The 14,129-nt window shown below is 42.3% G+C and overlaps 1 protein-coding gene and 1 long non-coding RNA gene across 5 annotated transcripts in view; both read left to right on the top strand.

Annotated features, from left to right (window-relative positions):
* LOC310646119 overlaps positions 1–14,129 on the top strand; it is a 510,475-nt gene that overhangs the window by 442,487 nt on the left and 53,859 nt on the right. The window lies entirely within an intron of this gene.
* Positions 1–14,129, top strand: part of DCX (doublecortin) — a gene marked incomplete at its 3' end in the record, with an annotated part of 61,096 nt that overhangs the window by 7,392 nt on the left and 39,575 nt on the right. For all 4 annotated transcript variants that reach the window (XM_083372348.1, XM_083372347.1, XM_083372350.1 and 1 more), the window contains exon 2: positions 8,779–9,119. In XM_083372348.1, coding sequence (XP_083228474.1) covers positions 8,779–9,119 — 341 coding nt within the window. The remainder of the gene's footprint in view (positions 1–8,778; positions 9,120–14,129) is intronic.

Here is a 14,129-nt window from a genome sequence, read left to right as displayed (position 1 = left end):
ATTGTTCTCACTGTCAGGACATTTTTCCTTAATTCTTTGTTGGTTATCTCATGATCTTCTAACCATTACTTCTTGTCCTGCCCTCAGTTGTTTTGGAAAATAGATCAACCCCCTCTTCTCGGTGACAGCCCCTCAAATATTGGAACACCACTATCGTGTCACTCCTAAGCCTTCACTTTAATAGGCTTGACATACCCAGTTCCTGCAAATGTTCTTCTTATGTTTTAGCCTTCTTTCCCCTAATCGTCTTTGTTGATCTTCTCTGCACTTTTTCTAGAGCAGGGGTGTCAAACTGCCAGCCTGCAGGCTGGACACATCATCCGGAAGCCACGCCCACCCTATTGCCAGCAATGGCAAAACCGTCCCGATACATTGCGCGATGTCATGTGATGTTGCGAGTTTGACATGTCTGTTCTAGAGTCTCTTTGCTTAAAAACCTCCAGTGATGGTGCACCCACAACTTCTGGATGCAAGCCGTTCCACTGGTTAATTGTCCTCACCGTAAGAAAGTTTCTCCTTAATTCCAGGTTGCTTCTCTCTTTGGTCAGTTTCTAACCCTTGTTTCTTGTCCTTCTTGTCCTTCTGGTGCTTTGGGAAATAAGTTGATCCCCTCCTCTTTGTGGCAGCCTCTCAAATATTGGAATACTGCTATCATGTCCCCCCCCAGTCCTTCATTTCTCTAGACTAGGGGTCCCCAACCCCCAGTCCGTGGACCTGTACTGGGCCGTGGCATGCCAGCAACCAGTCCACACAAAAAGGAAAGCCCCATCTGTGGGATGCAGGCAGCACACAAAACCACGTCCCCTCTGATCCATGGAAAAATCTCTCCATGTGTTCTGTTCCAGCCTACGACCGGCCCCGTTTGAATGTCAGGGACAACCCTTTTTTATAGTCAACAGACTGGAAAAACCCAACCAAATTTATTTACAAAGAAATCAAAAGTTCAAACAAGAGTTAAACAGGAATAACAGACCAGGACTCTAGCAGAAGATCTTCAAACGGTTGCCTTCAGCAACCAGCACCTCCCACACCTTCCCCTTTGATCAGCAGTCCCAAGGCATGGCTTCTCATTGCCTTCTCCTCCTCTCACCGAGTTGCCTCATTGTCTTTCTCTGTTCTACTCTGCTTGAGTGCCTCCTGCTCCTAGCGTCCCTGAATAGATCCAGCTGTGAATCATCTACGTCCAATACCTCGTGCTCACACAGCTGAGTCTGATGAGGAACATGACGGGAGGGACCAGGCTGAGAGTCCTGCAGTGCATCAGAGCCTCCCTCTGACAACCAAAGGCTCTCCAAACCTCTCCTCTTCCTCCTCTTCAGAATCATCAGACTCAGCTGCCAGTATCACAGGCTGACGCTGAATCACAACACCATGTTACTGGTCCCTGGTGCCCAAAAGGTTGGGGACTTCTGCTCTAGACTACCCATACCCCATTCCTCCATCCGTTCTTCATGTTTTTGTCTCCAGGCCCTTCATCGTTGGTCTTCTCTGCACTTTCTCCAAAGTCTCAACATCTTTTTTGTAACGTGATGAACAAAACCGGATGCATTATTCCAAGTGTGACTAAGGATGTATAAAGCGGTACTAATACTTCATGTGATTTTGATTCTATACCTCTGTTTAAACAACCAAGGATTGCATTAGCTTTTTTGGCTGCACACTGCTGGCTCATGTTTAAGTGATTGTCCACTAGAACTCCGAGGTCTCTCTCCCACAGCTACTGTTTTTGAGCCAGGTTTTGCCTAATCTCTACTTGTACCAAATTAATTAGTACTAATCAAGTAATTATTTCAGTAATTAATTAGTTCGTGCTAATTTGTACCAAAGCTCGTGGACTCGATTTCCGGGATTACCTACTGTGATATTCCAAGAATTTTAGCATCTTGACTGCTCATAGGATAGGGTTACAGTTCTTGCTGTAAATATCACTGAATTGGGTTGGGGAGAATGCAGTTTCCTTTGTCTCTTCAAGGAAATATTTGCCATCCATTCTCAGCCACCTGTATGATTGCTGCTTCCCCTACATTGATAATTTGCATATCCCTTGCATGCCATGATGACAGATGTATTGATTTATTTATACTGCCCGAATCCATTTCCTAATTCAGAAAGCTCTCAAGGCAATTGAGAAGCAAAAGTAATTTGAAATACACACAGCCTCATCTTTTCACGTCCCTGTTTTGAAATCAAAGCTGAAATAAGGAAATTAATCAGCATTTTTCTTGTTGTCTTATTAAAAATGTGCTGCTTTGCCAGCTCTTCAAGGAGGCACCGAGAGAGAAAAAAAAGGGGAAGAGAAAATTGCCAGCCAATACATCTTCCTATTTTATGCTTGATTAAACAGAAGGGGCAAGGGGAAGAAGGAGATGAAATTAAATTGCACCTGTATTTCCTATTCTTTGCTTGAGATGAAATTAGTATTAACGCTGGGAGCATCAAAAGAGAGATCATTATTGTCTCCCATTTCCTTGAAGGCGGTTAGACCTTTCCTTTCAGAAGATACTGGATTTCTTGCCATATGTAGAACAAAGGAAGCCCTTTTTGAAACTGTTATAATCAAGCGAGGTCAATAAAGGAGAGTATTTCCATCTCAGGATTGAAATGAGGTGCTCTCTGAGCTTCGTTGTTTTCTTGCAGACGTTTTATTATTCAAACTAGATAACAGGGATTAGCACTGATGATGTTACCTAGTTGGGTAATGGAACATCTGCAAGACAACAACCAAGCTCGGAGAGCACCAAGGACCCCTCAAGTGAGGACCAGCAAGGATATTTTGGCAGAAAAAGAGGGGGAGAAAATTAATTTTGGCCAACACTAAATTAGCATTAGGGATTTTTTTTTGTTTTCAGGTTTAACTGTCAACTGTTTAATTCTAATGTAAGGGACACCGTCTGTTTCCCTTTTCTGAAACAGTTGGAAATAAAATTTGAGTTCTATCAAGACTCATCTTTAAACAAAAAGGAGAGCAAACTCTGATGTCCCAAGAAATGTGTGGTCTAAAAAGTGGAATGTGAGGAAGCCAAATGGCAGGTACGGTTTTGGAATTAGGAGACAAGTCAGAGAAGAGAAAAGAGGCTCCAAAATTTCTCCAAGAATCCCAAATTGTTCTGTACCAGCCTGCTACCGGCCCTGCATCAAAAGCAGGGACAACCCCTTTTACAAGAAGGCAAGAGGCTGGAATTATGCCTGCCAAATTTATTACCACAAAAACAAACGGAACAAGACAAACCAAGAAACAGGAGCTTTAAGAAACATGAACTATCCAAGCGGTTGCCTTCAGCAAACCAGCCCTCCCACACATTCCCCTTATATAGAGTTCAGGGCGTGGCTTCTCTGTGCCTCCTTCCGAGGAGCCCCATTGCCTTCCTCTGTTTACTCCTAATTGACTGCCTCCTGCGTCGGGCGTCCTTGAACAGGGCCAGCTGTGGGTCATCTTCATCCACGCTGTCAGGCTCACACAGCTGGGTCTCCACCAGGTGGGAGGGGCCTGGCTGGGGGCTCTGCGGAGCCTCAAAGCCATCATCAGCAAGTTCTTCAACACCCCCCTCCTCCTCCTCCTCTGAGTCATCCGACCCAACTGCCGAACCCACAGGCTGACCCTGAATCACAACACAAATCAGACTAGGTAGAAATCCGGGAAGTCATGATTGAGCAGGGGGTTGGACTAGAAGGCCTGCAAAGTCCCTTCCATCTCTATTATTCTATGTTCTGTGTTCTATTTAGGAAGATTCCAAGGTTGGCACATTGGCTCTAGACTAAAGGAGTCCAACCTTAGCAACTTTAAGACTTGTAGACTTCAACTTCCAGTATTCCTCAGCCAGCATGGGGAATTCTGGGAGTTGACGTCCACAAGTCTTAAAGTTGCAAGGTTAGACCCCTATTCTACAATATTCCAGTTTGGGAACCTCTGTAGGAGACTCTTTGCTACTTACGCCTGCTTCTATGAAATTTGCTCTCCAAGAAGCCCTGTTATCTCCAACTTTTTCTCTTAGTTTTATCAACCTTGCACCGAGTTTCAATACTACTTTTCCCAAATAATATGAAATAATATTAGTTCCCTTTACTATATTTGGAAATCTTCACTAAAGTGGTTGCATAAAAAAAAATTAAAGATTCCATCAAATTGAACTCAGCTCCTGCTAACTTTATGGACATGTCTATTAGATTTTTTTTTCAGCTGTATTTCTCATTATGTTCCTGTACTGTAGACAAATTCCTGATTGTACAGAAAATTGCAAATTGCTTGTCTTAATTAGGCAGGAAGAAAAGTGTAAAGCTTTAGTACAGGCTGATGCTAGATGTCATAGAAGCAACATGGTAGCCTAGAGGTGGAGCTGTCACCTCACTATCAGGAGGCTGTGAGTTCAATCCTAGGTAGTGGCAATTATTTCTCTTTCTGGGTGCAAAGAGAAAACATCTGCTGTGAGCTCCATTTAGGCATCATGAAGGGCATCTGGTCAGTAAATGCTCAGCTCCATTCAGTCGCCTCAACTCCACCCTGAAGCAAGGTCCTTAAAAGAAAAAGAAAAGCTAGATATCATCACGATGCCAATCATTTTCACCTGTGAAAGAGATATTAGATTTGGGGTTCTGTTATTTTGTTGTTTTCTTCCTGTTTGGGAAGGAATGCACACACACAAAAATCTGGAGGTAATTTGAGAAGAGGAAAAAGTTGTAGTAAACAGCAGTAACTGTGAGAAGGATCTCGGAGTCCTGATGGACAATTGCTTAAAAATGAGCCAGAGTGTCCCGCAGCTCCCATAAAAGTCAATGCAGTCCTAGGTTGCATCAACAGAGGGATAGCATCAAGGTCACAAGAAGTGATACTACTACTGCTTTCTCCTGCACTTGTAAGAGCATACTTGGAATATCTCCATCAAGTTTTGGTCACCACATTACAAAAATGATGTTGAAACTCTAGAAAGAGGAATGTCTGTGGAGATTCTCAGTCATCCAGGTAAGGTTGTCCCAAAGGTGCTTTTTTCAGGAGGCAACTGGACTTGTGTTTCTTTCGAAGATGTTTCACTTCTCATCTCTTCAGCTCTGGCTAGATGGTGGGGAGTGGAAGGATTTATATTCCTTGCAGTCATCTGCTCGTTAGCACTCTTTCTGAGAGTCATTGAGGCCACTTGGAGGTTTCCCCATATCCTCAGGGTCAGCTGAGCTGTGCAAATGGGTGTGGAGCTGCAGGATGTTTTCTGCCCTGGGTCCCTTCACTGTCGAAAACAGGCACAGGCTAATGGGGATGAATCTGTGCTGTCTGAATCTCAATCTGAAGCACAAAAGGTTCCTGTAGTCTGCCATGTTTTCATACTCTCTCACCATTCGAAGGGTGTTCATCCCAAAGTGCATAGCTAAGAGGAGCAACAGAATGGTTAGGGGACTGAAGCTAAAGTGTATGATGAACTTTTTCAGGAAGTGGGTATGTCTAATCTAACAAAGAGAAGGACAAGGGTTGACATGGTAGCAGTCTTCCAATATTTGAGGGGCTGTCATAGGGAAGAGCGGGTTGACCTGTTCTCCAAAGCATTTGAGGGCATGATGAGAATTAATGGATGGAAACTTATCAAAGATAGATAGATAGATAGATAGATAGATAGATAGATAGATAGATAGATAGATAGATAGATAGATAGGTGGGTGGGTGGGTGGGTGGGTGGGTGGGTGGGTGGATGGATAGATAGATAGATAGATAGATAGATAGATAGATAGATAGATAGATAGATAGATAGATAGATAGAAAGATGATAGATAGATAGATAGATAGATAGATAGATAGATAGATAGATAGAAAGATAGATAGATAGATAGATAGATAGATAGATAGATAGATAGATAGATAGATAGATAACTTTTATTGCCATTTTTTACTATGAGCACAATGGCACACATTAAAAATGAAATTTGGTTGCTCGCTCTCAAAGTCTACACATACATAACGCACATTTACACATTCTCTATACAACATATGTATAGTACACCCTTACATATAAGTAACTTATAAATATTAATCATTGTCCATCTTGAATACATGATGGAAGGAGGAGGCTTGAGAGTTCACAAGGTTAATACTGTATGGAACAAAACTGTGACTGAATCTGGATGTTCTGCTTTGGATACCATGAAGCCCCCTCCTCCCAGAAGGTAACAAGGAAAACAGGTTGTGAAGAGGATGTGTAACATTCCAGGCAATCCTGCAGACCCTGCTCAAGCATTGCTTATATGCTATGTCCTGGATGGGAGGGAGGGAACTGCCAATAATCTTTTCAGCCATCCTCACCACTCTCTGCACCGCCTTCCTGTCTGAAGCAGTGATGCTTCCAAACCCAACTGTGATGCTGTATGACAAGATGCTCTCGATTGTTCCTCTGTAGAAAGTGGTAAGGATAGGGGAAGGAAGATGTGCTTTTCTGAGAGAGAGATCCAACCTAGAATTAAGGAGAAATGTTCTGTCAATGAGAACAATTAATCAGTTAAACTGCATGCCTTTGGAAAGTTGGGGTGTTCCATCACTGGAGGTTCTTTAGAAGAGATTGGACAGCCATTTGTCTGGAATGGTCTCTAGGGTCTCCTGCTTAAGCAGAAGTTCAGAGTAGGAGACCTCCAAGTTTTCTTCCAATTCTGTAATTCTCTTTCCCTTGAGGGGTAGACATCTGTTTTCTTAATGTCTTTTGAAATTTGAAAATGTGCAATTGTTTGGCAAGTCTGGAGGCCTCACACAAAGATGATAAATATAAAGAAAGAAGACATGGCCAACAACTTAACATGTTTTTTTTCTAGAATTTGGTTCTCCACTTGCCCTGTATTCATTCCACTTTGAGTGTTGCTACCCCCAGACCCTAACAAGCTGGACAAAGCTGAAGCTGAGTGAATGTTCAGCCACATCAATCATTCACAGCTCCTGATATAGAGCAGGAACATGACACAGATATTCACCATCTCAAAATGCCCTTTGGAGAAGGACTTCTCTGGGCAATGGATTAAATTGCCCAACAAAATGTATCCCTGATTAAAATCTATCTGGCTCTTGCCACAACCTATCAGTTCTCCTTGACAATCTATTGAGTGTTCAGAGAGACACAACTGTTGGGTAAAGAGTCACGCAAACCCTGAAGCTCGGTCATTGCTCGGTCAAAAATGGGAGGAAATCCTGCATCCTTTCTCTGTCGTTTGGGAAAAATGCCAAAATCGGAATGTTTACTGTATTCCACAATCTTGTCAACTGTTGTTGAGGTCACTTAGATGAAATTGCTAGCAAATTCTGTAGGCTATCTTGAGCTCCTGGGAAAAAAAGATATAAATATAAAATTTGCAGAGTTCAATTCAGTCAGGGACATGGAGAAAATAAATGACCAACAAACCTCTTAATATATGTTAACAGAATAATGGAGTTGGAAGGGGCTTGCAGGTGGTCTAGTCCTACCTCCTGTTCAGGCAGGAAATCCTATCTCATTTCAGACAAATGTTTGTCCAGTCTCCTTTTGAAAGCCTCCAGTGATGGGCACCCACAATTTCTAGATTGCATGATGATGGCTGCCATGTTGACTTTTTAAAAAAAATCATTACCCTGTGGACACTACTTGGAAACATTTAGGTAGTCGAGCCCAAAATGCAGAGGGAAGAGGGAATAGCTGCTACCAAGGCAACAGTTAGAAAAGATGGATTTGAGGCCAGACTAAGAAAATAACTTGAAAAAGTGTCTCAGACAAACCTCTCCATAGTTCACAAAAAGATAAGTGAAGTATGGGGAAGCACCTTCAGATTTGGAAGATTCTGTTTCTATGCTTGTTACCATAAAGTAGTCTTGACCTATATGGCATTGGTGTCTTAATCTGATCTACTTTGTTGGACTGACACAAAATCTACAATTTCACCACTGTGGGGAGCTATGAAGTGCTTCAATACCCCTCCACTGTCTCTCCCATTTTTCCTGCCTTTATGACACAAGGCACAAACAGCCCATGAAAACTCTCCACTGGATTAGGAGGAACTGTTTGAACTATTTTTCCAGAGTCTTCAGGGGAAGCATAAATCCTTCCACTATTTCTCCAGGAAGCAATAAGTGTACTGCTGCTACTGGAAAATTATACCCATGGAAAGCAGTTTTCTTCTCCTGATTTCTCTTGGGAATTCATGGAAGTACAGAAAGAACAGAGGAACTGCAGACCACTGGAGGCAGTGTCGCATCATGAAAGACAGGACAGTTAGCATATGTTTCTTTCATCTTGGAATGAATGAATGAATGAATGAATGAATGAATGAATGAATGAATGAACGAACGAACCAACCAACCAACCAACCAACCAACCAACCAACCAACCAACCAACCAACCAAATGTAAAAATCTGAGAGATGGGAGACAAACTAACTTTCTCTGAACATTGAGATATTGGCTTTATTTTTGTGTTGTGTTGTATGTATGTTTTGATGTATTGTTAGATGCCCAGAGTTACTGTGTTGAGCTGGGTGGCCATATAAATCAAGTAAATAAACAAATAAACATACAAATGCATTTTCATTAGGTGTATTCAAAGAGGGGACGCTAACTCTTGGTGAGAAAGATAGATCCAGATGGAGAAGACGATAGAGGTGGATGGATGGACAGGCAGACAGACAGATAGACAAATAGACAGAAAAGATTGTCTTTCAGAAGTCACCCGTGTTCCACATTCGACTTCTCTCCTTAGAGAGGTCCAAACCTCTATAGCTATCCTTGCTGCTGAAAAGAGCTTGCTTCTGCTCTTGGTAAATATCCCTATATTTTCTGTTTCTTCGCAGGAGAAAGCTATGTGTGCTCATCAGACAACTTCTTTAAGAAAGTGGAGTATACCAAGAACGTCAACCCAAACTGGTCAGTCAATGTGAAAACCTCTGCCAACATGAAAGCTCCTCAGTCCCTGGCCAGCAGCAACAGTGCCCAGGCGAAGGAGAACAAGGATTTTGTGCGTCCCAAGTTGGTGACCATCATCCGGAGCGGAGTGAAGCCAAGGAAGGCGGTGCGTGTGCTCCTGAATAAGAAAACAGCCCATTCTTTTGAGCAGGTGCTCACCGACATTACAGAAGCCATAAAGCTGGAGACAGGCGTGGTGAAAAAGCTGTACACCCTGGATGGGAAGCAGGTAAGAGAACTTTAAACCTTCAGCTCAGATCTGGACAGCAGTGGGACGAACAAGGACATAGTAACCTTTTCGTAAAGTGGTTCCAGTTACAGCCAAGCCATATCTTTATTGGGGGGGGGGAAACGTTTCAACATGCTGGCTGTGGAATTTTAGAATCCTCCTAATCTTACTTTGGAATCTAGAATCCAGAAGTGGATTCACATGACCCTTAAAGGAGATTCTTTTTTCTTCTTTTGTGTCTCTTAAACTTGATTTCTTATTCTGAGGTCTTCTGTTGGTCTGCTGATTTGGGTCATCTGAAATGCCTATAATTCAGATTAGCTTCTCTTGAGTGGTGTATGAGATTACACTTAGACGAATATGATCTGTTGTGAACCTGGACGTCAAGTAAACCAGTTAATCATGGCTTATGGTTTAACGTGATCTGTGTGGATTATCTTCTGTGGCTTACTCTAACTATCTTAAGGGGGGAAAAAACCAGCACTGAAAAAAAATTATGTATGAGTAAAAAGAAAGAGAGGGAGGAAAGGACAGCTTGTAAATATGTAATTATAACTTAAATAATTCAAGAATGTTGAGCCAAATTGCTTGAAAATCCTCTTTCCTGTCTCTCTACTGAAACGCTGCCCGTTCACCCGCGGAACACATGTCAATGATCCCTTCAATCTAATCAAATTAAATAATTCAAATAACTCCTTCTTCAAAGCCATGTACTCCCATATTTGAAACTGTGATCCTTTCCACCTATTCTTCCCTCCTGCCCTTTTACAATCAGTAGAGCTTTTACCCTTATTTTTGCCACGTCCCTTTTTGGGACACAAATAGCCCTGATGTTCTGTACCAGCCTGCTACCAGCCTTGCAGAAAAGGCAACCCCTTTACAGACGGCAAGAGGCTGGAATACGTCTGCCAAATTTATTACAAAAACAAACAAGACACGAACCAAGATACCGGAGCTTTGAAACACTATCTGAGCGGTTGCTTTCAGCAAACCAGCCCTCCCCACACAAGTCCTTTATAAAGAGTTCAGGGCGTGGCTTCTCTCTCCCTCCTTCCGAGAAGCCCCATTGCCTTCCTCTGTTTACTCTGACTTGACTGCCTCCTGCGTTGGGCGTCCTTGAACAGGGCCAGCTGTGGGTCATCTTCATCCACGCTGTCAGGCTCACACAGCTGGGTCTCCACCAGGTGGGAGGGGCCTGGCTGGGGGCTCTGCGGAGCCTCAAAGCCATCATCAGCAAGTTCTTCAACACCCCCCTCCTCCCCCTCATCTGAGCCATCCGACCCAACTGCCGAACCCACAGGCTGACCCTGAATCACAACACCTGATGACTAAGAACCTCCAACGAAGCTCAAAATTAACCAGCTAAAGTAGCCACCATCTGCTCTCTGACCTGTCATGCCAGTGGCAGCAGGAACTAAATTGTCACTGCATGTTTGCATCACGAAGGGAAGGGCAGCCAATGTTTGGAGAATTAACAGGTGCAAAATGGCTGGGTTTTTAATCACTAGGAATATTCCTCAAAAGGTGGAATATTCTACGCAAGTGGTTTGTTCTTGTTTTAAGAGGGTGATCTCTCAGTGATTAAAGACACTGAGATTGTCAGCTAGAAAGGTGACCGCTCAGGTTCAAGACCCGAGCACAGTGCAATGGAGTGAGCTCCCGATCCTTGCTTCAGCTCCTGCCCATCTAGCAGTTTGAAAGCAAGCAAATGCAAGTAGATAAATAGGTACCACTTCGGTGGGAAGGTAACAGTGTTCCGTGTGCCTCGATATATAGTTATGATGACCACATGACCACAGAAGTGTCTTCAGACAATGCTGGTTCTCTTGGCTAAGAAACCGTGATGAGCAGCCCCCCCCCTTCCATAGGAGGAAAAGACTTTATCTTTGGATGGAAGCCATGAATGTACTATATGTGGTCCATGTCTGTTAAGGCTTTTGAGCACCCAATATTTGGGAAATATCTTTAGGAAAAATACGATGGATAGCAATAGATAATTACAATTATACTACTATCAAGACCCTCGATTTAAACCCAAGAAAGGTGATTGATTCAGAATAGGCAGGTTTTTTACAGGAAGAATGGAATTAAATTATAGAATCTCAAAAACGATGGAAGTTATTGTCGATGAAGTGACTATTCAAAGTGACTTCCTTCCCAGAGCTTTTGATCTTCTTTCCAACCGAATCTTGGTTTATAGTGGGGAAAATGCTAATTATTTATTTGATGCCAGAAGAATTTTCATTTTTGTTCTGCAATATTATGGACCCATTCATCTACGTTCCCGGAGTCAGGGAATTCTGTCATATTTACTCTAATGCCGAGCTAAGGAAGATACAGATTGGCCAGTTTTGTTGCAGTGCAGTTCCCATTATCTGTTCCCATTTATCTGCTGACTGATGATAGATCATTCAATGTTATTTGAAAAATGACGTGGTCCCTTCCTTTGGAATTGGAATTCTTTATTTTTTAACAATGGACTAACATGAGCCACTTAATTATGTATTTGTTTGCTTATAAGATTTATAACCTAGTGTTTGGTTGACCAAAATTCAAGGTCCATGCATTCGCATCAATATAGTCACACTGCCCAAGATTCCTTGTCTTTAAACCAATGGATGGCCCAAAGCATGCGTCCTTTTAGCTCAGTGATGGAGGGTTTATTGACATTTAGAATGGGGTTGGAAGGAAGGAAGGAAGGAAGGAAGGAAGGAAGGAAGGAAGGAAGGAAGGAAGGAAGGAAGGAGAGGGGTAGGGAAGGGAGTAGTAGGAAGGGAAGGGGGAAAGGAATGGAAGGGGCATCTGAGTGGAACAGCAGCTGAAGACTGCTGAAGAAACCCCAATGAAAGACAAACAGAAACACAGGTCATTTCCTGGTTTACTTAAGGGATTAACTTTAAATATCTTTGGATCAATGGACAATGTGAAGGTTTTAATGCATCTGTGGGATAAGTGCCCAAAACAGAGATGTAGGGAAAATAAAGTGCCAAATAAAAATGAAGAATGCTCAGGGAGAGCATTAAATACTGATTTAAGCTGGCTGGGTGAGAAAGAGATAGCTCACAAAGTGTGAAATCCTAAGAAAACAGGACCTGACTTCCATATGAATGAACTCTGGGTCAAAATGGTGTTTACTACGCTGTTTTATGTCAGTCGATATAAAAAGTTTCCTAACCAGGGGCAGGGGGAGGAAGAGAATAGATGCCTGGCATATTTCCCATCTGCTTCATTGAGAATCAACCTGTTGCTTGAAATGTCAAACATACACACAGAAGTGTTTGCACATCAGAGCACTTATTTATAGCACATGGCAGCTCCTAAAATATACTGGCAAGGAGCAAAAATGAAGGAGTCACAAAGGCTCCTTTAAATATCTGTGCACAGGTCAGTTGTGTGTGGGTGTTTTGAGCCAACAATGTTGAAAAGAGCCAACATAACAAAGGCACTTTGGTTGACGTACTTTGACCATAGGGATTACTGTATGTGACCGGTATGTTTGAGCTATATCAAATATTTATCAGGAAAATAAAGATGGACAGTTTATTAATATCACAAAGGTTGGGCATTTTATGTTTTTCCATGTTGAGTTCAGTACAGAAGGAACCATAAGCAGCCCTTTTTCTTCTCCATGTTGAGGCAGAGATTTGACTAAAAGGCCAGTCTCCATGGATACAAATGACTGTAATGTGAGCCAACATGAATGCTTCTATGTGAGCTAGAATCCTGATACATATATTTTTTTTAAAAAAAAATCATTTTATTTATTTATTTATTTATTTATTTATTTATTTATTTATTTATTTATTTATTTATTTATTTTAATTCCATTTATATCCCGCCCTTCTCCGAAGACTCAGGGCGGCTTACAAGCTTAGCAGTAGCCTTCATTCTATGTATATGCCTGCTTATTAGGGCTTTCACACACACACCCAAGCAGCATTATTACAAAGTCAGCTTAATTGCCCCCAACAATCTGGGTCCTCATTTTACCTACCTCGGAAGGATGGAAGGTTGAGTCAACCTTGAGCCTGGTGGGATGCGAACCTGCACTAATTGAAGGCAGCTGGTGTTACTTAAGGAGGCATTAGCCCACTGCTCCACCAAGGCTTGTCCTTTTATACTTGTCCTTCCTTCCTTCCTTTCTTTCTTTCTTTCTTTCTTTCTTTCTTTCTTTCTTTCTTTCTTTCTTTCTTTCTTTCTTTCTTGTCTATCTTTCTATGAGAGGGGGAAGAATTGGTTTCCAGGCTAGAGAAAAACAAAACAAAACCCTTTTATATAAAGAGCCAGCTGCAAGCTCCCCAATTTTATGTGAAGAGACGCGCTTTCTTGCCAGTGGATAGAAAAATAGCTGGAAAGAAAATCAAGGAGTCCCTGCCTCAAGTAGTAGAAGATGTAGTGATTCTTAATTTAAAATAGTTTAGTTGCTGGGATTTCGTAGTTACGTTTGATTGAATTTTGCCATCTTACCCCAATATTGCCTGGTCCTATGATCACCTAAGAGTATTGATCATAGATAGAAAAATAATGGTAGTGGACTTTCAATTGCATTGCATCACTCTTGGGTCAGAAGCACTGAGGTGCTTTCAGATTGAAAGGGTTAGCCAGTGACATCAGGGTTGTTTGGAGGGACATCCATTTGGGAGCTCCTTTCATGTCCCAGCAGGAGCTAGACCAAAGGATGGGAGCTCACCCTGCCTCCAACCCAGCATCCTAACCATGTGAGTCCCTGTGCTCCACATGAACTTCAACAATAAGTCAATATTTACTCACCTAAGCAGATAAACAGAAAGACCACAAGCAAGCAAAAAAGCAGCAGGAACAGGAGTGATTTCGACTTCCTGCTGGCTTCCCCAATGACTTTGCTTGTGAGAAGCTAGCCAGAGAGCATTGGAAAGCACATTCACACGGTCACAGGAATGCTGCAACAGCCACAACTTTGCAAATAAAACTGGTCTGAAGGTCCTTGAAGTTTCAATTCCACAGGAGTAATAGATGCTGGATTTTTTTTCA

The sequence above is a fragment of the Vipera ursinii genome, assembly GCF_947247035.1.
Source record: "Vipera ursinii genome assembly, chromosome: 12".
NCBI classification, from domain to species: Eukaryota; Metazoa; Chordata; class Lepidosauria; order Squamata; family Viperidae; genus Vipera; species Vipera ursinii.
Note: the sequence above shows the minus strand (reverse complement) of the source record. Positions and strands in the feature narration are given on the sequence as shown.